General features: G+C 51.7%; 1 protein-coding gene across 1 annotated transcript; it reads left to right on the top strand.

The window, feature by feature from the left end:
• Positions 1 to 5386: 5386 nt before the first annotated feature.
• Positions 5387 to 22823, top strand: Kif7 (kinesin family member 7). Its single transcript, XM_021194192.2, has 19 exons — positions 5387 to 5431; positions 6804 to 7155; positions 9165 to 9365; positions 9696 to 10089; positions 10231 to 10750; positions 11529 to 11645; positions 12126 to 12344; positions 13092 to 13252; positions 13663 to 13778; positions 13879 to 14031; positions 15921 to 16123; positions 17775 to 17972; positions 18172 to 18297; positions 18468 to 18644; positions 19579 to 19794; positions 20366 to 20572; positions 21169 to 21367; positions 21473 to 21619; positions 22025 to 22823. Exons 2-19 carry the CDS (start codon positions 6828 to 6830, stop codon positions 22369 to 22371), a joined length of 4029 nt encoding a protein of 1342 aa, XP_021049851.1. The 5' UTR covers positions 5387 to 5431; positions 6804 to 6827; the 3' UTR covers positions 22372 to 22823.
• The last annotated feature ends 744 nt before the right edge of the window (positions 22824 to 23567 follow it).

The raw sequence follows: 23567 nt of genomic DNA, 5'->3' as shown, positions 1-23567 counted from the left end.
TCTTCTTCTTCTTCTTCTTCTTCTTCTCCTCCTCCTCCTCCTCCTCCTCCTCCTCCTCCTCCTCCTCCTTCTTCCTATAAAAGCAATTGCTTGTTTGGATTTCCGACTTCTTTAACAAAACTTGTGGCCAAGTTTTGTTCTAACTAGTTCTGACTAGTTCTAAAATTCCCTTCTCTGTGGACATGAATTTATGCCAAAAAGTAGTGGGTCACTTGACAGTTTCTTTTTTCTCTTGCCTTTCTCTCTCCTCCCTCCATTCCTCTCTCTTTCCTTCCCTTCTCCCCTCTCTCTCCCTCCTCCTCCTCCTCCTCCTCTTCCTCCTTTTTCTTCTTTTGTTTTTGTTTTTGTTTTGTTTTGTTTTGTTTTTGGTTTTTTTGAGACAGGATTTCTCTGTTTAGCTCTGGCTGTCCTGAAACCCACTCTGTAGACCAGGCTGGCCTCGAACTCAAAAATCTCCTGCCTCTGCCTCCCAAGTGCTGGGATTATAGGCGTGGGCCAGCTCCTTTTTTAATAATGTCTCCCTATATAGTCCAGGCTGGTTCCATTTCTAGTGCTAGGTGATCCCCTCTCTGGCCAGCTCCCTCTGAACGTCAGGAATTCTCAGTGCATTTTTATCGCGGAGCTGTGAGACCCTCTGGTTACCTTGTTCTCAGCACACCGCCGAGGTGTTTATTTAGATGGCAGCTCTGGTTTCTGAGTCTCTCTCCCCTGCACCCGGCCTGCCCTCTCCAGCGCCAGCTTTTTCACAGCCACTTTTTCATGGCATCACTCCTGCCTGTGTGGTCACCCTAGAAAGATGATTCCCCAGATGCTGGGAACCAGCAGTGGCCATCTGTTGCTTAATACGGTATATCATACATAGAGCACATATGCTTAGTCCCTGTTCATTCTAAATCCCATTTCTGGAAATACCAATACTTGGTCAATCTAGAAAATTCATAATACATACTTGTAACGTTCAAACACTACAAAGTGTGTGTGTTTTCCTTTATGAATTTTTTGATTCTCTCCTATAAAAACAGCCACAGTTGAGTGTATTCTTCTAGCTATATACTATACGTGGGCAAGCACGTGTGTATTAACCCCTGTCTTTGCTTAAGCTCCAAATGGTGGCCTTCCTTACTTTTCCCACTCTGTTTAATACATGATTAAAAAAAATTTATTACTTTTTTAAAAAAAGATTTATTTTACTTTACATGCATGAAGGTTTTGCTCACATAAATATGTCTGTGCACCACCTGTATGCCTGATGCCCACGGAGGTTAGAAGAGGGCATTAGATCCCTCAGAACTGCAGTTATATATGGTTGTGACCTGCCATGTGGGTGCTGGGAATCAAGCCCTGGTCCTCTGCAAGAGCGACAAGCACTCTTAACCCCTGAGCCATCTCTCCAGCTCCTCAACTACACAATACGTCTTATCTATCTTTTTGTGCAGTATCAGAAGTCCTACTTGCTCTTTTGAATGGTAATCCATAATATAAATTTAAAGTGGATAAGTTGGTGTAGCTAGCTAGCTTCCTAAGGGTGAGCTTTTCGGTTGTTCCCTCCCCTCCCCCACTGTAAACAGTAAGGCTAGGAAGTAGCTCACTGGTAGAGCATTTGCTTAACATGTGCAAAGCCCTGGGTTTCATCCCCAGCAACACACACACATAAAATCTTATGCATATATATGGATATGTGTGCGTACAAACTGTAACCCATAACTATGAGATTCTTGATGAAATAGTGTATAATTTGCAATACTGATGATCGCCATAGAAATGCACATAAGCTATCAGAACACACCTGTCATTTACATAGCCACATATACACCAGACCCTATCAGAATTCCTCATACCCAGGAGTGCCTTCTTGTGGTACACTATGGTTGACCCCTGGGCTCTGGCAGGTCTTTGTTGTAATGAGTTTTATACATGACACACACCCTTCCTAAGAACACACCACACTCACCAACGCTCTGGACTGTGCTGATCGTGGACCTGGCAAGAGCATCCTTAGATGCTACAGTGCAGAAGCAGCCTATCTCTGGCAGGGCTCCATGGGCCATGGCTGGGTGTGCAGACAGGAGTGCAGACTCAACCTGGACCTCCCCCATCTACCCTGGATGCTTCCTACCCCAGTTGGACCTCCGTACCCACCCTGAGATTCCATCGGCAACAGGGCAACAAAGTGAAACAAACCACGAAAGTCCTACTGTATTTATTGAACATCTGTATTTCCCCTTCTGTAAAGTGGCTGTCCAAGGTTTAAGTCCTTTTCGCTTGGTAACTGACTTCGGCATCCACGCGGTGGCCCCACTTGCCACCGTCAACTCATGCCTCATTGTTTCTTCATGATTTTTTTTTTTAATGAGTAGTTCTTTTAGAAAAGTTTGTGAATTATGTGCATACATTTGTGTGTCTCTGTGGGCGTGGGTGAGGAGCCACGTGAGCCAGGGAGCCAGAAGATGGTATCTGATCCTGTGGACCTGGAGTTACAGTTGACTGTGAGCTAGGTGATGTGGGTACTAGGAACCGAATTAGGGTCCTCGGCAAGAACAACATGCACGTAGGCACTGAGCGAATTGACTTAAATTGATTGGCTCACAGGTTCAGCAGTTCAGTCCATTATCATCAAGGCGGGAACATGGCCACATCCAAGCACTCATGATGCAGGAGGAGATGAGAGTGTCACCTCTTGTTCCGAAGACAAATGGTTGAGAAGACTGGCTTCCAGGCAGCTAGGATGAGGGTCTTAAGGCCCATGTCCACAGTGACACTAACTCCGACAAGGCCATGCCTACTTCAACAAGGCCACACCTCCAAATGGTACCACTCCCGGGTCAAGTGTATCCAAACTACCACAGTGATGAAACCGGCTTGCCAGACCCCTTTGGACGTTTAGATCTGCCACTTTCAAAGCATCTGGGTGTTTCTTTCCTCCCCTAATCTCCTTCCATACCATCTTCTTTACCCTCCCTCCCCTTCCTTCCCCCTCAACACTCCTCTCTCTCCCCCATCCCCTTCTTTCTTGGCTCTCATATAGCCTAGTCTGGTCTCGAACTTGCTGTCCAGCAGGAGTTCGTACCCCTGACTCTTCTTGTGCCTCCATCTTCTCACTTCTGGGATTACAGGCATGTTACCACACCTAACAATACCCCCCCCCACACACACACCATTACCTGCCCACTGGAAAGGGTTAGGAAAAGGTTATTTCTTTGTAAAGTCATGAATACCTATGGGCAGTCCCAGTGATGTCTAACACCACAGAATTCCACAACTTTACCATAACATTCACAGCTTTGGTGTTTCTTCCCCTGTAACTTAATTACTGTAATTGCTATTATAATTATAGTCATAACTCCTCTGGAAAACGTGATGCTCCATCAATCACCGTGTGAGATTTATGCAGCTCAGCGGCTGGCTTCTTCGCAGTCACAGCCTAAATAAGTCTCTTCTCCCGTCTCCGTGGCAGGCTGCCTTGCACTTTGCCTTCCTCCTGCTCAGGATTCCAACTGGTTGAGAGTGTTTGGGACCCACCCGTGCAATTCCACAGCATGCTCGAGAACACTCTAGCTGAGCCTGCATTGCCCTATTGCTTTATCTCCGTCACTGAACTGTATTTTATAGAAAGTGCCACTGCTTCTGGCGGCTCCCATGCATCAGCTCTCATGCATCTGCTCCCATGCATCTAACTGAGCTGCCTGGTGTCCTCCTGGTGGCCCTTCCTCATACCCGAGTCAACTGGCCACCTGCTCCTATTTGAAAAGTCTAAGATGTGGTTGTGGATGGCTTCTCAGTATCCCTGTCATCTCCTGAGGCCCCGTAGGGCCATCACCCTGTCGGAGCTTAGCTCAGGGATGGTCAGACCACGTGGCATACAGAAAGTGAAGGAAAGAACATAGGGACAGATCACTTGATCCCAAGAGCACCCCACACCACGTGGCGATGCTCCCTCACTCCTCTGGGTACTTAGTGCCTGTAGATGACAGATCATACACGGGGGAGAGCAGGCACTGTCGTTGCCCCTGACTCAACCTTCTGGGGAGTGTTAGGCTGGAACTCCTGCCCATGCCCTGCACAAGCTGGGAAACCTATCTGCCCTCCTTTCCCCCAACCCTGCCCTCTCAGAGAAAATGTCAAGCTAACCCATCACCACAGCATCACTCCTGGGCTTCCCACCTCCAGCAGCCCACCCAAGAGTGCCCGCCCAGGGGTTCAGTTTTTGACCGTGTGTGAATATCACTCCAGCTTCTTGCTGGCGCTCCTCACTTAGTCTATAAAAGCCCCTTGCTTTAGCGAATGTGTGACATCACTGACCTCCACCTGTGAGATCGGTGAACTCACCAAAGCTCTGCCTCCTACTAAACCTGCCTGTATCTACTTTTAATCTTGTCTAATCTGGCCTGTATCTGTGTCACCAAGGAAGAGACTATGTTTATCAGGGACCCCCGGCCCCTGCTTATCTTACCAGTGAGACACCACGTGGCCTCATCATTGGCCTCACTTCAGGCTGTGATTCTACTGTGTGGGGCTGATTTTTTTCTCATATAGATCTGGGAGAACTGGACATTTCTGCAGCCTTTAATTATGCTGCCTCTGTAGCAGGCAGTCGTCTGAATACATATATTAAAATTTGTTTTTCTTTAGTGGTGTTTTAAGTGATAAATATGTATTCTGGGATGGTAGTGGCTATTTGTGGTACTTGGGATAAAAACCAAGTCCTCCCTCATGCTAGCTTGGCAAATGCCCTACTATGCCTCTCCCAGTCTGCTTTCCACATTTTTTAGTTTTGTGTTTGTCCAGAGGCTACAACACCTCTGTAGCCAGGGTGGGGCTGATCTCCCGCTGCTCAAGGATTCTGCGGAGTGCTGGGATTACAGGCATCGGCCACCCATTCTAGTTTGGAGTCTAGATTTAAATTACAAATTCAACAACGCGTGGTATTTCTAGTCAAAGAGGTGGACAGCCCGCATTGCCTCTCAGTCCCTTGACAGTGACTCTAAACTGCGATTGAATCTCATAAATCCTAAAATGCGCTATAGTCTTAGGAACTAAAACTTCCTAGGGAAGGTGGCTTTGCTGTTGTTACATTTTGTTTTTAATGAGGATTGTGGCTTAACCCTGGGAGCAGAAAGAAAGAGGTGGGTCTATGAGAGGACAGAGGTCTGGTGCCGACTTCACAGTCTTCTAAGACCTGAAGAGAAGCCACTGGCTGCTTCTCCAGCCCCCGCCCCCCCAGAGGCCCGCCCCGCCCCGCCCCGCCCCGTCTGCGGACCGACTTGGAGGCGCCCTGCCCGCGCCTCCGCCCCGGAGCGCCGGGGCAGGCGGGGTTGCGGGTGAAGGGAGGGATGTTTGGGGGGGCGGGGGTCCCGATGACGGCATCGGAGCGCGCCGCGTCGGGGCGCCGAGCTCTGCTGCGCGTCCCGGGACTGCGCTCGCACCCTGGCAGGTGGGTGTGGGTCCGGAGGGGATGGAGGCGTCTGAGCAGCCCCCCATCTGTGCCCCTCGGCTTACCGCGAGCTCCCACACTGGGCGGGCCGGGCCAGGAGGAGCAGCCTGCGAGGGTCCACGTTTGTCATCACTTTTTCAAACTTTCCGGGAGGGCCTCTTCCCGGCCGCCGATCGCGCGGGTGGAGTTGTCCGGGCGCCTTTGAGGCTCGGAGCCTTGATTGTGGGGAAGGAGAAGCCGGGACCACACACAGCTCCAGAGTCTACCTGGGGATTGGAGTGCAGCCAGGCACTGTTACCTCTGTGTACCCAGGCTCCGGCACCTAACCAGAACCGAATGAATGAGCGGTTATACACGCAGAGATGTTAAACAGTAAATATTAAAACAACGAAGCGTGGCGTGGGATGTTGGGGTTGAAGAATGTGGTGAGGAAGAAGGCGAGATTGGGGGCGGGAGGGGTCATCACGGATTGCTAGATAGTATTGTATCCTGTGCTGGGTGCTGAGGATAGAGTTCGAAATAGACAAAGAGGGTTCTTGCTTTCCATCGGGAGAGAGAATCTGGCTCTGGCATCCGTGTGGTCAGTGTCTGATGTGGACAGCACAAAGGGCTGTCTGTAGTGGTGATGGGACAGAGCAGAACAGCTTCCCTGGCCCTGTGGCGAAGGTGGGCCCAGCCCAAGCGTGGGTGGAGGAAGATGGTAACACAGAGGTTGATGTCCTTCCAGAAGAGGAAAGGCATGGTGTTCAGGAGATGGGGAAGGTAGGGGGTGTGTTCTAAGCTTCCTTTATTGTTGCTGGGGTGTAAAAAAGAGGCTGTCACAACTGTGTTTTTGAAAGATGGCTCAGACTACGGGGTTGGAGAGGTCAGGGAGACTGAGACTCAGAAAGGGAGCTGGCAGAAGTTACCCCTTCAGGATGTCAGCAGCGTGACTGGTTTTGGCAACAGGATGAGTAGTGTAGCTGATAATCTTAAGAGATATTTGGGAGATAGAACTGGCAGAATTTAGCGATAGGAACTTGGTCTTGAAGGATCTTTTGACTTCTTTGAAGAAGATGGGCAGGTGTCAAGCAGTTTCAGGGAGGGGAGCAATGGTGAGAAGGGGGAGCAGGACCAGCTGGAACACAAAAACTGGGGATATCAAGTGCTGGAGCTTTTTATTTATTTATTTATTTTTATGTTTAGCCAGGTAAGATGTCAAGAAAAGTTACTGTGGCTTTAATGGTTTTGTGGTTTGTGTCGGTTGGGTGCCCCTTTGGGAAGATGGTGTGAACTTTGACTACCCCTCCGTCAGTCTCCCCAAAGTCTAGAGCTATATGGTCTGGCCTCTGTAGTCCAGGCCAATGGTAAGGGCCTTTCCTTTTCTCTGCAGATTCCGGAGCTATTCTCCTTCAAGATGGGGCTGGAGGCCCAGAGGCTGTCTGGGGCTGAGGAGGCCCCGGTGAGGGTGGCCCTTCGAGTTCGCCCATTGCTGCCCAAGGAGCTGCTGCATGGTCATCAGAGTTGCCTGCGGGTGGAGCCTGAGCGCGGTCGAATCACCCTGGGGCGTGACCGCCACTTTGGGTTCCATGTGGTCCTGGGAGAGGACACTGGGCAAGAGGCTGTGTACCAGGCTTGCGTGCAGCCCCTCCTCGAGGCTTTCTTTGAGGGCTTCAATGCCACCGTCTTTGCCTATGGTCAGACAGGCTCTGGGAAGACGTACACCATGGGGGAGGCCAGTGTGGGTGAGTGATCCTTCTTATGTTCCTGAATTCTCTGCACCCCCATCCCTACCCCCACTCCAAGGTTAGGATGCTGAGGAGGGAGTGGGCATCTCCTGGGCAGAGATCAGCACTCCATGTCAGCTGGCTGGGAAAGGCAGAAAGTGGGGTTTGTGGGTGAAGGGCTTTCTCAAGAATGGGTTTTGGCATCATAGCAGAAGAAGATCAAGTGTGTCTTGAATATGTGTTCCAATCGGAGCAGTTGAGATTGGAGCCTCTGCATCTGAGGAAGACTCTTTTGGCCACTTCAATGGCAGGAATTGTCCCCCTTTAAGTAACATGAACTATTTTATTTTCTCTTAGCTACTGTTCCTAGTGCATTGAGGTTGCTATAACAATGCTATGCTGGTGCATTGTAGACAGAAATTGATTCTGGGGGCTCCAAAGACAAGGTCAAGTTGTCAACAAAATTAAGGGCAGTAGTTTCCATATAACCTTACAAGGTAGCCTTTTTGTCTTTTGTGGTAGGGGCTTGCCTGAGGCTGGCCTGATACTCACTGTGTAGTCCAGGTGGACCTCAGACTTTCAGTTGTCTGTTTCAGTTTTCCCAAGTGCTAGGATTATAGACATGTACTACTATACCTGGCTCAAGCCTTTTATTTAGCAGTAAGTGGCTTTAACCGCTCTGCAACCTCCTCTCCAGCCCCACAGAGGGGTTTTGTTTTGTTGTCTCCCTTACACTCAATTCATTCATGAGGGCTCCAACTCATGAATCAGTCACCTGCTTCCTAATATCACAGTGGGGTGAGGATTTTAATGCATGAGTTTTGGGGAGACATACACAGACCATAGCAATGACAGAGGCATAATTGTAAAAATTAAGAAAATGCAGGAGAGTACATGCATAGAATAGCAGGCCTGATGGTCACCTTCCTGGGCATTCCGGTTCCTCAATGAAGATGATTATACTTTATACTTCAAGCATGGCTTTTTTTTTTTTTTTCCCTTGTCTTTTGAGACAGGGTTCTCCTGTGTAGCCCTGGCTGACCTGGAACCCACTCTGCAGCCCAGGCAGGTGTCAGGTCCGCCTGCATCTGCCTTCTGTCCTCTGGGATCAAAGGCTTGCGCCACCATGCCTGGTAAAACCTGCATTGTTTGATATCCACTCTTTTCCATCCTGTTTTGTTTTCTCAATAATAGGCCCTGGGGCCAGAGTTGTGCGTAGCTCACTGGTAGAGTTACCGTCTCACTTAAGGCCATACGTTTGATCCTCAACACCCCCCCCATACACACAGAGAGACACAAATGAACAATATTTAATTATAAATATTCATGGTTTATGCACCACTACACTTGTTGGCATCTGAAATTTTCTGGCTATAAAATATTATTTTAGTTTTTGATTTAATATGTGGAGCCATCTCCTTTGAATTGGGGATAGTGATAAAGACCATATATGTGGTATGTATGATAAGGAACATTTATCATTAAGTATTCTTCAGTCATGTGTGTGTGTTGCTATATATTGAACTCGGGGGCTCATACGTTAGGCAAGTGCTCTGCCATGAAGCTACACCCCTAGTCTTCCAGTCTTCTTTTAATCTGATAACTTCCTGGCATTCTGTTGCAAACATATTTAAGCAAACTTCCTATGGGATATTAGGATGAACACTCTACTTCCTTGAAGCAAATTAAGAGGCCTATTAGTTAGCTGTGCATGAACCGTGGTAGTGACTTACCTGTCCCAAGGAGTAATCAAGTTCAGGGTGTCTGATAATCTGTTGGGAATGGTGTAAGGGGGGTGCATCATGAAAGCGGTTGATTAAACCATAAGACATTGCTTGAAATCTCTAATTCTGCTTCCCTATCCTGGAGCACGGTCTAGCAGAGGCTGTCTCTCCTTGGCCTCTGAAAATTGTCTTCTCCACGCTACAGTCCCATTCTCAAGCTGCTGCTGGTGGTGGTGGTAGTGGATGCTTGGGCCAGGTTCAGCTGGGGATGTGGCAGCAGGAGACACTGTACTATCTTCCCAGCCTCCCTGCACGAAGATGAACAAGGTATCATCCCAAGGGCCATGGCTGAGGCCTTCAAGCTCATTGATGAGAATGACCTGCTGGACTGCCTGGTACACGTGTCCTACTTGGAACTCTACAAGGAAGAATTCCGAGATCTGCTAGAAGTGGGCACTGCCAGCCGGGACATCCAGCTTCGGGAAGATGATCGGGGAAATGTTGGTGAGGAGTCTTGGGAATCCTCTAATGGCTGGAAGGGAGGCCTTTGGCAAGCAAAGCCTGCCTGTTTTCTCTGAGGATGGGCTGGCTTAACCTGTCTGGGAGAGACACTTCCTCAAGGGAAATCCAGGCCCTGGATGGTGGGTTTTGTTTGCCGTCTGCAGTGAGTTCAGTATATGCTTCTGTGTCCAGAATAGGAAACATTAAGGTAAGTGCGGGAAAGCAGGGACTCCGGGCGCTCTGGGTGAGGAAGAGCAGATAGGAGTCCTGGATGTTTTTGCTCGTCTGCTGTCTGTCTGTAGGGGAGATGCTCACAGTCTTCTGCTTCCACAGTGCTCTGTGGGGTGAAAGAAGTGGACGTGGAAGGCCTGGACGAGGTGCTGAGCCTCCTGGAGATGGGCAACGCTGCGCGCCACACAGGCGCCACACACTTCAACCGCCTCTCCAGCCGCTCACACACAGTCTTCACGGTGACCCTGGAGCAGAGGGGACGGGCTCCCAGCCGCTTGCCTCGACCCGCCGCTGGCCACCTGCTGGTATCCAAATTCCACTTCGTGGACCTGGCAGGTTCCGAGAGGGTTCTGAAGACCGGCAGCACCGGAGAACGGCTCAAAGAGAGCATCCAGATTAACAGCACCCTGCTGGCGCTGGGAAATGTCATTAGCGCCCTGGGGGACCCCCAGCGCCGAGGCAGCCACATCCCATACCGTGACTCCAAGATCACCCGGTGAGATGGCCCGTCTGAGTTCGGGTGGGATCATGGAGCCTCCCCTCCCCCCCCACCCCCCCAGGAAAGGTGGCTTTGAACCTAGGCGGATGGTCCCAGATCAGTACTCACAAGAGCCACTTATCATCCTCGTGTTCGCAGGATCCTCAAAGACTCTCTGGGCGGGAATGCCAAGACAGTGATGATCGCCTGCGTCAGTCCCTCCTCCTCCGACTTCGATGAAACCCTCAACACCCTAAACTACGCCAGCCGTGCCCAGAACATCCGCAATCGCGCCACCGTCAACTGGCGTTCAGAGGCCGAGCGCGTTCCCGAAGAACAGGCGGCAGGTGCGCGCGGGCCGCCGCGACACCGCTCGGAAACGCGCATCATCCACCGCGGCCGGCGCGTGCCCTGCCCAGCTGTGGGCTCCGCGGCAGTCGCTGCGGGCCTGGGGGCTGAGTGCGCGCGCTGCCGGGCCCGCACCAGCGCCGCCTACAGCCTCCTGCGAGAGCTGCAGGCCGAGCCCGGGCTGCCTGGCGCTGCTGCCCGCAAAGTGCGGGACTGGCTGTGCGCGGTGGAGGGCGAGCGCAGCGCCTTGAGCTCTGCCTCCGGACCCGACAGCGGCATCGAAAGCGCTCCAGCCGAGGACCAGGCGGCACAGGGGACCAGCGGGAGAAAGGTGGCCCTGGGGTGGGCTCGGGGTAGGGATCAAGGGAAGAGGGTTTTAAGCCAAGCAGTCATGCTTGGGGTTCATTGTCACTTCAGTGACTAAAGTCACTTCCTTAACTTTGGGAAGGACTTAGCCTCTGGGTCTGTTAAATAAGGATTTTGTAAGATCAGAAGCACTAATAGATGACTAATGGTCAAAAACACTGGCAAAGACCAAGGTGTTCTTGATAATAGTAACATTAATAAAAACATGTAGGGCATGGTAGGGTACACCTTTAATCCCAGCACTAGGGAGGCAGAGGTAGGTGGATCTCTGATTTTAAGGCTAGTGTGGTCTATGGAGTGAGTTCCAGGAAAGCCAGGACTACACAGAAACCCTGTCTTGAAGAAACCCTGTCTTAAATAAGCAAGGAAACAAAAAAACAACAAACAAAAAAACCCCATGATCTGTGGAAATAGTGGCCACATCCATAATTCTAACTCGGTGAAGGTGGAAACATGAGGATCATGAGTTCTAGGCTAGTCTAGGCTACACAGCAATACCCTAACTCAAAACGAAGAAAATATTAGTGATAAGCATTATTAAAACATTATTAGTAATGGCGGGAGATGACTCATCCAAAAGGAACCTGGCTGGACGGGGCCAGGAGCACCAAGGTTGCAAAGCAGATCTTGGAGGGAAGTGTAGAAGAGTAGGACTGGGTGAGCCGGGGTCAAGACTGAGAAAGTTGGGGTATCATAGCATCTTGCCAGGCACCACCCCTAAAGCCTTTCTCCTTGCCCCATAGGGAGATGAAGGGGCCCAGCAGCTGGTGACCCTGCAAAGCCAGGTGGCCCGGCTAGAGGAGGAGAATCGAGACTTCCTGGCGGCTTTGGAGGACGCCATGGAGCAGTACAAACTGCAGGTAGGATGCCCCTTCTGTAGACCGGGAGGCTTTCCCAGAATAGAAGAAAGAGTTTGAATGGAGACCTGGGCTAAGGGCGATGTGGAGATGTGTGTGGTGCCTCACCGTGACGAGGGACAGAACAGTGGAGGAAGTGCTCTGACAGCTGGAGCTGGCATCTGGGGGCAGCAGGATGCCACGTGGGAGCCTGCCGACAAGATGGGTATTCTGCCCAGCTGGTATCGGGTAAGGGCTGGCATGCAGGTGTGTGGGAATGTGATGAACATTGAGCAGGATAGGATGAAAGCTTGGGTGGGAACCAGTGTGGTGTGTGCTGTTCAGACAGAAAGGGCTCAGTGTTGCTCAAACTTTCCAGTTTCACCCCTGAAGGTGGAATGTCCTCAGCTTCCTTCTTCAGTTTCTTGTACTCATGCTGCTCAGCGGACATCCCCACCCGTGGCATCCGCGACCCTATCAGCTCCTGGACTGTGTCTCTTGCAGAGTGACCGCCTGCGGGAGCAGCAGGAAGAGATGGTGGAACTGCGGCTGCGCCTAGAGCTGGCACAGCCTGGCTGGGGAGCGCCGGGGCTCCTGCAGGGCTTGCCACCGGGATCCTTTGTGCCCCGGCCTCACACAGCCCCCTTGGGGGGTGCCCACACTCACATGCTGGGCATGATGCCCCTGACATGTCTTCCTGGAGAAGAAGTTGGCTCTGAGCAGGTAAGGAGGTTGGTGAGGCTTGGTACATCAGGGCAACACTAGGGCACGTGTCCCTTGTTCATGTCTCCGTGGCACTAGCTGTGAGATAGAAGATTCCTATTTCAGGTGTCCCTAGAGAAAGGGACCGGGTATGAGAGACTGTGGGGCCCCTCAGAAGTGACCGGGGCCAGTGAGCATCTTGAGGCAGCTGGAAATTGCTTGGAGTGAGGATATCAGCGATGACGACGAGGTGGCACCTTTGCACACCCGAGGATGGACTCCTAACACACGTTCTGGGGGTGGCTTTCTGCTGACTCTTCCATGACCTCTGCTTGGTCTCCCCAAGGCTCACTTCCTTTGCCTGTAGGTTCTGCAGCTTGGACTCTTTTTGCCAAAGTTGAGTCCTGTGCCGCTTCAGAACTCTAGGTCATCTCAGCTGTGTAGTTGCTGAGGGCTTGGGTTAGGTGGGAGTGTGTCATGTACCCATCATTTTGGCAGGGTGTCAGTGGTGAGAAAGGGCTTGGGTGCACACAAGCTGCCCTACTAGAAAGGGTAGGTTGTCACCCGAGGAGAACCAGATGTCAGGAAGACCGCATCCTTCCCTGATGGCTGAGGGCGAGAGCACTTCCCAGTGTGTCCTGTGACAGCTTGAGGGTGAACATGTGGTGGAAGAAGTTGAGGAGAGGACAGTGTGCAGGACAGGGCACACTTCAGGGCTCAGAGGATGCCCTGTGAGCATTCTCATTGTGAGCCCTAATACCCTCTTAGCAGGTGGTGAATGGCAAGGAAGTCAAAGCAGAGGTGTCGGCCCAGGTGGACAAACTGGGGAGTGTCTCTTCCACTACATCAGAGGAGGAAGGGGAGGAGGGTGAGGAGGAAGAGGAGGAAGAAGAAGAGGAGCCACCCAGGCGGACCTTATACTTGCGCAGGTGAGGGAGAACCAATGTGTTGGACTCCCAGGGTCAGCTCTGGGTTGCTCTAGGCTGGAGGAGGCTCCTGGTCCTCCTTTCAGTGGTTGTATGGAGGCCTCTCAGCTTCAAGATGCTCATTCCTGTCTCTCCCTCACCATCCCTGGGAGGTCTGTGAGCTCTGGATGGGAAGGGTTCAGTGGGGTGAGTGTGATAGGGAGTGCCCAGACTTCCTGATGCTCAGTTTCCAAGACGACCCGTGGTACCTGCAGCTTCTTGTCATCTTCTAAGCTCTGCCCCATCTCTGTCTTGGGTAACATTGATCCTGGGGCTTGGAGGGTCCCAAGGCCTCTCTTCTCTCCAGGCCTAAGAGGTGGCTAGGCTAGGTCAGGGGCTGGGAAGTGGTACTGACTCCTGCTTCTGCCTTCTAGAAATGGGATCAGCAACTGGAGTCAGAGGGCAGGGGTGCGTCCAGGGAGCCCACCTGGCAGGAAGGGCCCAGAGGTCTGCCCAGAAGAACCAGCTGGTGCCATACCAGTACCACAAGGTAGGCTTGGTGGGGAGCACCCAGGGAGCCTCTCTACCCCACGCCTCTGCCTCCTCCATGCTCCGTCGGGGTGCTGATCCTGACAATCTGCATGTCGTAGCAGTCAGTAGTGGCAAGGTCCCAGTTCAGACCCGCCAGGCCCCAGCTGCCATGGCCTCTGAGTGGCGACTGGCCCAGGCCCAACAGAAGATCCGGGAACTGGCCATCAACATCCGCATGAAGGAGGAGCTCATTGGCGAACTGGTCCGGACAGGTCAGTGGGGCCCTGGGGTGGGTCCCTCCTCGGGAGGGTCTCCCACTCGGCCTGGGCTGCTTTGGAGAAGGCTTACAGAATACTGCTTAGCAGCACAGGCCTCGGGGCCTAGCTCTGAGACCCAGCGTGGGCCTCTTCCAGCTGTCTCGTTTTCTCCTGTTTTCTCCAGAGGATGGCTGTGAAGGTGAAATGGGCTAATTCTGGTGGCATGCTTTGAACATTCCTCAGTAAACAGAGCTTCTCGTCTACTGACTCTGTTACATGGGAGGCATTGTGTTGGGGTCTGGTAACAGTCAGTCCTAGGCACGGTGTAAATGAGAAAGCAGTTATCCCAGATTGTGCCACATCTGATCCTGGTGATTAGCAGGGCAACTGGGGACAACATAAGTGGTGGCCATTTGATAGTTTTTCAAAAACATTTTAAAAATACATTCTCTCTCTGTTTTTGTCTCTCTCTCTCTCTGTCTGTCTCTGTCTCTCTCTGTGTGTGTGTGTGTGTGTGTGTGTATGTGTGTGGTGCACATGCCACAGTGCACATATAGAGATCAGAGGGTAACTTCAGGAGTCAGTTTTCTCTACCATGGGGCCTGGGGATCTAACTTATGTCATTAGGTTTGGCCGCAAGTGCCTTTATGCACCGAGCCATCTTGCCTGTTTGTTTGCATGTCTGTAACAGTTGTGGATTTATTACTAACTCATTTTTCAGACTTTGAAATAGTTGGTTAAAGGGAAAGACTAGTACAGAGGTCATTAGCCAGGCTTCACAGTCACTGAGCGTGTCCACCCTCATCTCTGCCCATATTTCTTCGCTGTTTTATCTTGAAGCAGATCCCAGCCACCGTATCCTTTCCCTTGAAATGACTTCTCAAAAGCAAACAAACAACGTGGACCTTTTCCTGCTACCCACCGTGGCTTGCCTTGGTGTCTTCTCGTCTTTCCTTGATTTGTTTATTTGAGATGGCTTCATGTAGCCCAGGCTGGCCTTTAAAGGTGCTGTGTAGCCAACACTGGCTACGAACTTCTGATCCTCCTGCCTCCGCTTCCCAAGGACCGGGATTGCAGGCACACACACTGGCTTGTTCTGCTCTGATCAGAGCTGGGGGTGGAACTGCAGACTCTCCTCCTATGCTCTTAGTACCCAGAGCCTAGTCACTGACCCTTGATGACCCTTCCTCCCTTGGTCAGCAGCCAGGCAGCCACCTCTCTCTGTCCCTGTGGTGTTGAAAACTAAGCTGATTCTAGTATATCTATGACACCAGCCTTGATAGAGGCTAGGAGTGATTGCCACCGGTGATCCTGTTTAGCCTTTTTGGCTTGAGTCATCCTTCCGTGCCTGGGCCCTGTGCACACTCGATTGGTTTCACAGGCCTCTGAGAGGCCTCCTGTCTCTCAGCTCTTGAGTCCTTCTGGCAGGATTTGTCTGTTTACTCCCGTACCTGTGTCCAACTTCTCTCTCTGCCCTTAGTATATTCTTGCAGACTGAAGCTAGTAATATGTGCAGGCTCAGTGGACATACTGATTTTTGTCATGCATGAGGTAAAGATAAAATTTGATAATTTGGGTCACTCCTATGGGTAAAACTCATTTAAAAAGAGAGGAAGGGGGCTGGGAGTCATGGTGCACATATTTAATCCCAGCACTCAGGAGGCAGAGATGGAGATCTCTTGAGTTCAAAGCCAGCCTGGTCTACCATGAGTGCTGGCCAGCCAGGACCAGAAGCAGGATGGGTGGTGACTGAGTGGATTTAAGAAGATGATGGTGTGAGACTTGACGAACCCTGTGCAGTGTTTCAGACTGACAGGGCCTGAGAAACAGAACTCCCAGGGGAGGGACAGTGGCCGTCATCTGCGAAGAGTCTGCCTGTGCCACTGTGGCTCCGTTTCTTCCAGGGAAGGCGGCCCAGGCCCTGAACCGCCAGCACAGCCAGCGCATCCGGGAGCTGGAGCAGGAGGCTGAGCGTGTGCGGGCAGAGCTGTGTGAAGGGCAGAGGCAGCTTCGAGAGCTGGAGGGCAGGGAGCCCCAGGATGCCAGTGAGAGGTCCAGGCTCCAGGAATTCCGTAAGAGAGTGGCTGCAGCCCAAAGCCAGGTGCAGGTCAGTGTTTGGGGTTCCCAGCTGGGGTCCCTGGGAACAGGATTGTGGGTCTGGAATCACTGGTGGCAGTCACTCGTTCTAACCTTTATCTAGGCCGGCTTCATGGGGTGCTAGAGTCAGCTTAGCTTTCAACACAGCAGGAATAGAGGTGGCTGCTCCCCACTAACCGAGGGAAGGCGGACATCTAAAGGAAATCTTCAGCCCACGGCATCGCCACTCCACGCACACATGCGCAGTCCTAGCTGCTCTTCACTCACCTTCCATCTCATCCTCTACTTGACAGTGTAGCTGCCCACCTAACCCTCGGCTTGCTTTCTTTTTGGTTCTGGGAGAAACACTGAGCACGGTCCCCAAGACCTGGATTAGCCATCTAACAGATGAATGTTCATGTGCCTGTGTGTGCCCACCTTCCATCCCCTTGAGCAGTTCATGTAAGTCCTCTAGTGCTGCCAGAGCAGGAGTGCCCAGGTGGGAGGGGCTCCACACAGCAGTGCACAGGAGGCTGGATAGGCAAGCTCATGCTGGCCACAGGCCTGGCTTTTCCTGAGGCCTCCTGAGGCTGTGGGTGGCTGCCTTCCCTCTGGCTGTGCGGCTGCCTTTCCTGTGCACCTGCGTTCTTGGTGTTCGCAGGGTGCCTGTTTACTAGGTCAGGGTCACCATCAAGGGCCCCACAACAGCTTAAAGGTATCTTTAAAGGCAGCTCCATTTCTAAATGAAGTCACATTGGGGTACAGGGTGGGGGAAGAAAGTTCCAGTCCATCCTGGCTTTTGCTTCAGAGGACCCCAGCCATCTCTGCACCTGCCCATCTGCCTTTCTAACCGCATTCCTCTTTCCTTCCTTCCTCAGTTCTAGTCTGAGAGATGACCTGGTAGAATGGTTTTCCTGACTGGAAAACCCATTTTTTTAAAAGACATTTATTTTTATGTGTATGAGTTCTTTGCCTGAATAGATGTGTGCTTATTATACCCATGGAAGCCAGAAGAGGGTATTGGGTCCTCTGGAACTGGAGTTACTGACAGTTGTGAACCCAAGTAGGTACTAGGAACTCTACCCAGCTCCTCTGCAAAGAGCAGCAAAGTACTGAGCCATCTCTCCAGCCTCTAGCTGTGGGTTCTTAATCACCCCGCGTGGCCTCTCTGTGCCTGCTTCCTAATCAGTAAAGTGAGAATAATAGTAGTCATTTAATTCTTTTCATTACGCTTTCCTTATTTCGTGTGTCTACGTATAAAGGTGCCACTGTGTGTGTGTGTGTGTGTGTGTGTGTGTGTAGGTCAGAGGATACCTTTTGGAGTTGGTTCTCTCCTACCATGTGGGTCCCAGGGATCAAACTCAAGTCAGTCATTGGATTTGGGTGCAAGCACCTTTACACACCGAACCATTTTGCCAGCCCAGTAGGCAGACTGGTTCATGGGTTTGTTAGATCATTTACGATAGAGCATGTAGCATAATTCCTCCATGAATAGTCAGTGTTGTGTAGCTACTGGTGTTGGTGTTCTGTTGTCATTAGCCTCTATCCACCTATGCTTTCCCCTTTCCTTGTGCCCCTCTGTTCACCCACCTGGGCCCCACCCATCCTCGAGAAGTGCCAAGCGCTCTGCCAGGCTCCTATGACCTCTGTGCATAGCTCGGTGGCTGCTGTGTGGGTCCCAGGTGCTGAAGGAGAAGAAGCAGGCAACAGAGCGGCTGGTGTCACTGTCGGCTCAAAGTGAGACCCGGCTGCAGGAGCTGGAGAGGAATGTGCAGCTCATGCGGCGACAGCAGGGGCAGCTGCAGAGGCGGCTCCGTGAGGAGACAGAGCAGAAGCGGCGCCTAGAGACGGAGATGAACAAGCGGCAGCATCGCGTCAAGGTCAGGCTCTGGCTGGCCCACTGAGGGCTCTGTCTCGTTCCCACCACTCATAGCTACATGATCTTGGAAACAGGTTACTGTAGGCTCTTCTCACTCTCAAGAACTTAGAGGAAACTTAGGCTGTGGACGCATGCCATTGCCTTGTCCCCAGGCTTTTCTCCCCACCCTGCTTGCTCCCCTCACTGGGTCTCCTCCCCAGGAGCTGGAGCTGAAGCACGAGCAACAGCAAAAGATCCTGAAAATCAAGACAGAAGAGATCGCAGCCTTCCAGAGGAAGAGGCGCAGCGGCAGCAACGGCTCTGTGGTGAGCCTGGAGCAGCAGCAGGTGCGGCTGGGCTGAGCCTGTGTCCCAGTGAGCTTGGCAGTTGGGTGACCTTTTCATTGCCAAGGTCCCCTGAGGACTTGCTGGGGATCTGCTGCTCTCCTTGGGACTTTGGGTAATGGCTCCAGCTAGAGACAGGTACTGAGGTCCCTGCCTCCTCTACTGTCCCTCAGAAGATCGAGGAGCAGAAGAAGTGGCTGGACCAGGAGATGGAAAAGGTGTTGCAGCAGCGGCGGGCACTGGAGGAATTGGGAGAGGAACTCCGCAAGCGGGAGGTCATCCTGGCCAAGAAGGAGGCCCTGATGCAGGAGAAGACGGGGCTAGAGAGCAAGCGCCTGAGGTCCAGCCAGGTAAGTGAGCAACCATCACAAGGTTCCTGGCCAAGTGAGGCCCTGCAGGGCAGGGTGTAGATAGGTGAGGGTCTTTGAAATGATGTTCTTGCCAGGTAAGACAGGAAGCTTTGCCCTTTGGACTGTATCTTCTGCATTCCCAAGAACTCCAAGGCTTTAGGCTGTTTATGACACAAAAATGTATGGGGCATGGGCACTCATCCTGTAAGCCATTTCACATTTGGCCAGCACTACACTGGGGCTCACGTAAGCAAAATGAGGAGCATGTGTAGTAAGTGGTATGGCCAACTACATTGCCTTCGGAGGTAGGCTGGGGGTCATCTGCACCTGGCATGGTACCTTGTCTTTCATAGAAAGGCCAACTCCTGAGCCACTTCATTCTTCTTTGAGATGGGATTAGAATGTGGCCAAAAGACTATGTCACACCCAAACCTAGGACTCTTCTAATCCAGGTGCTTAAGCCGGATTCCTGAAGGGTTGTGGACACTCAGACCAGGATTCCTGTCACTGCCATCCTGGAGCATAAGATCTGGGTCACTAGGTCACCTGTAATTCCCTTGGACACAGGAACCCTTGCTTCCTTCCACATCAGCCTCTAGCAAGGGCCAGAATTTCTCATAATCCAATTCCTCTCCTGCCCAGTCTCTGTACTGATAGTGTAGCATGCACCAGCTGTCTCGTTCCTGCCATCCCTTCTTAGCATTAGAGCCTTCCTCTCTGCTTACATGATCCTCCTCCTCTTCTGAGCTATCTCCTCCATAGACGTTTTGGTCCTTAAAAGGGTCCTGATGCCTGAACAAACATCTGGGCTACATGTAGGAAAGGGAAAGACCCACATTCTCCTTAGCATCCAGTGCAGTCTGGGCACTTTTCTGTATCCTCTGAGGAGAGGACAGTACCTGCTCCTTCTGACACACTGGCTGTGCTGCCTCAGGCCCTAAATGAAGACATTGTGCGCGTGTCCAGCCGCCTGGAACACCTGGAGAAGGAGCTATCTGAGAAGAGTGGGCAGCTGCGGCAAGGCAGTGCCCAGAACCAGCAGCAGATCAGAGGGGAGATAGACACCCTGCGCCAGGAGAAGGACTCACTGTTGAAGCAACGCCTGGAGATTGATAGCAAGCTGAGGCAGGGAAGCCTGCTGTCACCTGAGGTAGGCCCATGGGGGGTGGGGGGGGGCACCAGCTCTGTCCCTACGCTTCAGCTCTCTGATCCACCTGTCCTTCTGCTCCCCTCTGTCCCTTGCCCTGGCTCTGGCTCTCCGTCAGTGGTGTCCCATGGGTATTAAGCTTTACAAGAGTGAGACTGTCCCTTTGGCCCGGTTGATGCAGGTGGGACTGTGTGGACTTCCTAGCTCCCTTCCAGTGGAACTAGACACCAACTGTATATGAAGTGCTCTTCCTCTGAACAGAAAGCTGCATTGCAGAAACTTACCCCTGGTTGTCTGGCATCTTAGGCAGGCCCAGCTCAGCTTTCTGGGGCTCAAGCTTACCCTGACGTGGACAAGCACCCAAGACCACAGCCTCGCAGCACTGTCTTTAATCCTGCATCAGGCTGTGACCTGTTTCTGCTGCAGGAAGGGGCACTTTTGATGCCAAGGCATTCTCAGGCTGAGGGGACACTAAAGGCTCAGTTGTGTATATGTGTTGGCTGTAGTGTATCTGCCCAGGACTCTGTGGTTCAGAAGTCTGATACCCCTCCTCCATGAGAGCCTGTTCTTGCAGGAGGAGAGGACACTGTTCCAGCTGGATGAAGCCATCGAGGCCCTGGACGCTGCCATCGAGTACAAGAATGAGGCTATCACATGTCGCCAGCGGGTGCTGCGGGCTTCGGCCTCCTTGCTGTCCCAGTGTGAGATGAATCTCATGGCAAAGCTCAGCTACCTTTCCTCCTCAGAGACTAGAGCCCTGCTGTGCAAGTATTTTGACAAGGTGGAATACCAGCACAAACTCCTTGCCTCCACTTCCTTTTAGCTCAGAAGGTCTGCTGTGTGTCCCTTTCTCCCAGATGAGGGGACAGGGTCAGGGTCAGCTCTATTCTCCAGTCCTTTTGAAGCCATCTAGGGGATGGCTTAGTTTTCCCCAACTTATGGTCTGAAGGCCCTCACCTACAGTAATGGGATTTCAAGAGGGGATAGTCTTTGTGCCTTGGGACATGTCTGGAGGTATTTCTGTTTGCCATGGTGGTAGGGGCAGTAGCCAGGGATGCAGTCAAATGTTGTATAATAAACAGGTTCCACAACCAGGCATCGCACAGTGCTGAGTGTCAAATGCCTTATTCTTTGGTTGAGAAATCCTGGTGTGGGTGTAGTTCACTGTCTAGCAGCTCAGTACTATTTAGTGGGAGAGGGTTTATGCTAAGTTCCACCCGGAGAACCGGCTGATTGTTGGGACCTCACTGTCTAGAGCCGTGTCAGAGACAGAAAAGACCTGGTGTGATTTCCTTGCCACCATGTTTACCAACTGGCTAAGGATTATTTAGGGAAAGGCACTGACATGGTAGCTGAGCCTGGCTGATCTTGGGATAGGTGGTGACACTCCGAGAGGAGCAACACCAGCAACAGATTGCCTTCTCGGAGCTGGAGATGCAGCTGGAGGAGCAGCAGCGGCTGGTGTATTGGCTGGAGGTGGCCCTGGAGCGGCAGCGCCTGGAGATGGACCGTCAGCTGACCCTGCAGCAGAAGGAGCATGAGCAGAATGTGCAGCTGCTCCTTCAGCAGGGGCGAGGTGAGGGCTGGGGGGGGGGGGGGGGGGGCGGCGGCACAAAGCCCAAAGGTGCTATATCTATCTGCCCTGCCCACAGCCCCTCACCAATCTGTCTTTTCACACCAGACCACCTTGGCGAGGGGTTAGCAGACAGCAAGAGGCAATATGAGGCCCGGATTCAAGCTCTGGAGAAGGAACTATGTCGACACATGTGGATAAACCAGGAGCTGAAGCAAAAGCTCAGTGCAGGAAGCACCGCAGGCCAGAGCCGGGGTAAACACTAGTGTTCAGCTTGGGTCTACACAACTGGGAAGCCGAAGGAACATAGTTAGCTTCAAAGTCCTACTTAGCCAAAGATGGTCCCAAGTTCCTGTTCTGGGCTTACAGGCCTATGCTGTCACACCCAGATGCCTCATTTCTTTTCTTTTTTTGGATATTTTGAGACAGGGTTTCTCTGTATAGCCCTGGCTATCCTGCAACTCACTCTGTAGACCAGGCTGGCTTCGAACTCAGAAATCCACCTGCCTCTGCCTCCCAAGTGCTGGGATTTAAGACGTGCACCATCATGCCCGGACAGATGCCTCATTTCAAGTTGCCTATTGTTCAGGGGCTTTGGGAAGCTGGGTTTGGGGACACCTCTGTGTACCTCTATGTCTGACAAAGATACTGTTGTGACAGGGTGTGAGAGGAGAAGCCTCTGCCTTGGAAATGAAGATGGTCTCCATCCCGCAGCTCCTGAACCTCTCTGGCAGTCCTCCCTTCTGGAGGGGGTGTCCCGTGTGTTGGATGAGTCCCGGGACTTGGTCCATGCCCCACTACCCCTGACATGGAAACGCTCAAGCTTGTGCAGCGAGCAGGGCTCTGAGGAGTCTAGGGTCCGGGAGACAACTGAACCCCCAGTAGGGCGGGTGCTACCTATGGGTGAAGTGGGCCTTTCCTGGAACTTTGGACCCTTGCCTAAGCCCCGGTGGGAACCCCGAAGAACCAGCCCAGGGATGATCGATGTCAGGAAAAACCCCTTGTAGGCCTTGGTCAGACCCTGCTTCAGATTCCAGTCCTGCTGAGAGGAGAGACTGCCTGTTTTGCTTCTATGAAGGACAGTCCTTACCTCACACTGTAAATCCAGAGTCTCATCTTTACATCAATTGGAATCCACAAATTTGGGCCACACCCAAAAGAACAGGATTTTCCCCACTATGGGAAAAAGACTTAGCAGGTTTTTTGCTTGTTTTAGTAATCTATGCAAATCCCTTCCACTGTAGTACTTGACTGCTACCTTTTCATTTGTGGGACAGTTCTGGCTTTAAGCCTGTGTGCCTAGAGTTCTGGAAATAATCCAAGGCTTGTCACAAAACCATCAGTGGCAATGGGGTCACAGCTTCAATGGTCTTATACAGATGGGAGAACTGGGAAAGTAATTAGTATTTTTAGAATTTTTAAAAAAAATATCATTTAATAATAAACAGGATTAATCTCATTATGGCTTACATCTTAAATGTGTCCCCCAAGAATTCCTGATGGCTGGGGTGTGGTAGAGGTTAGGTTATTGGAGAGCATCCTTGAAGGGCATATTGGAATCCTGCCCCTCCTCTCTCCTTCCTGGCTGCCCTACTGCCTGTGCATAGGCTCCCACTCAGGACAAATAACTATGAGCTGAGATGAGAGCCAGCTTGAAGCCCTTCATTCTCTACTCATCAGTGTTACAGGAACTGAACCCATGCAAGCACTCCAGGGCTGCTTTTACTTTTAGTTGTTTACCTCAAAGTGAACACATCTCTGAAAAGAGAAATGGGAGTTTTCACCTGGCATCTGACAACAGAAAGAGCCCTGGGACCACAACAGGGTCGAATCTTCTGGGGAAACTGAGAAGGTTCCAAATCAGCTCTCACTGCAAATGAAGCTCCTGCCAACAGTTCATAGCAAGCTGGTTAGGCTGATTACAGGGCAACACAGGTGTCAAGCACATACCTGGCTAAGACTGTCATGATGAGGTGGCTGCCTTTCAGGGTAGACCCGGCAATATGATTGCTCTGGACCATGGCCAGTTACTCCCAGGCAAAAATGCCAAATGCTAAGTTGCCAGGATGAGTTTATTGTTAGCTTGCTTCTTGCTGTAGTCTTTCACTAATGGGTCTTACTTTATGAAGTACCGCTTGTGTCAAAAAACTCAAAGCTTGGCAAACACCTCAAGAGACTATGTAAAGGTTTCCTTTTTTTCCAT

Source organism: Mus pahari, chromosome 1, assembly GCF_900095145.1.
Source record: "Mus pahari chromosome 1, PAHARI_EIJ_v1.1, whole genome shotgun sequence".
Lineage (NCBI taxonomy): Eukaryota > Metazoa > Chordata > Mammalia > Rodentia > Muridae > Mus > Mus pahari.
This window is presented reverse-complemented; position numbering and strand designations above follow the sequence as displayed.

Coding starts and splice junctions, on each gene's coding strand:
- Kif7 (XM_021194192.2), top strand. CDS start 6,828: ATGGGGCTGGAGGCCCAGAGGCTGTCTGGGGCTGAGGAGGCCCCGGTG. Junction 16,124..17,774: donor CAGCCCAAAGCCAGGTGCAG/GTCAGTGTTTGG, acceptor TGTGGGTCCCAG/GTGCTGAAGGAGAAGAAGCA. Junction 17,973..18,171: donor AGCGGCAGCATCGCGTCAAG/GTCAGGCTCTGG, acceptor TCTCCTCCCCAG/GAGCTGGAGCTGAAGCACGA.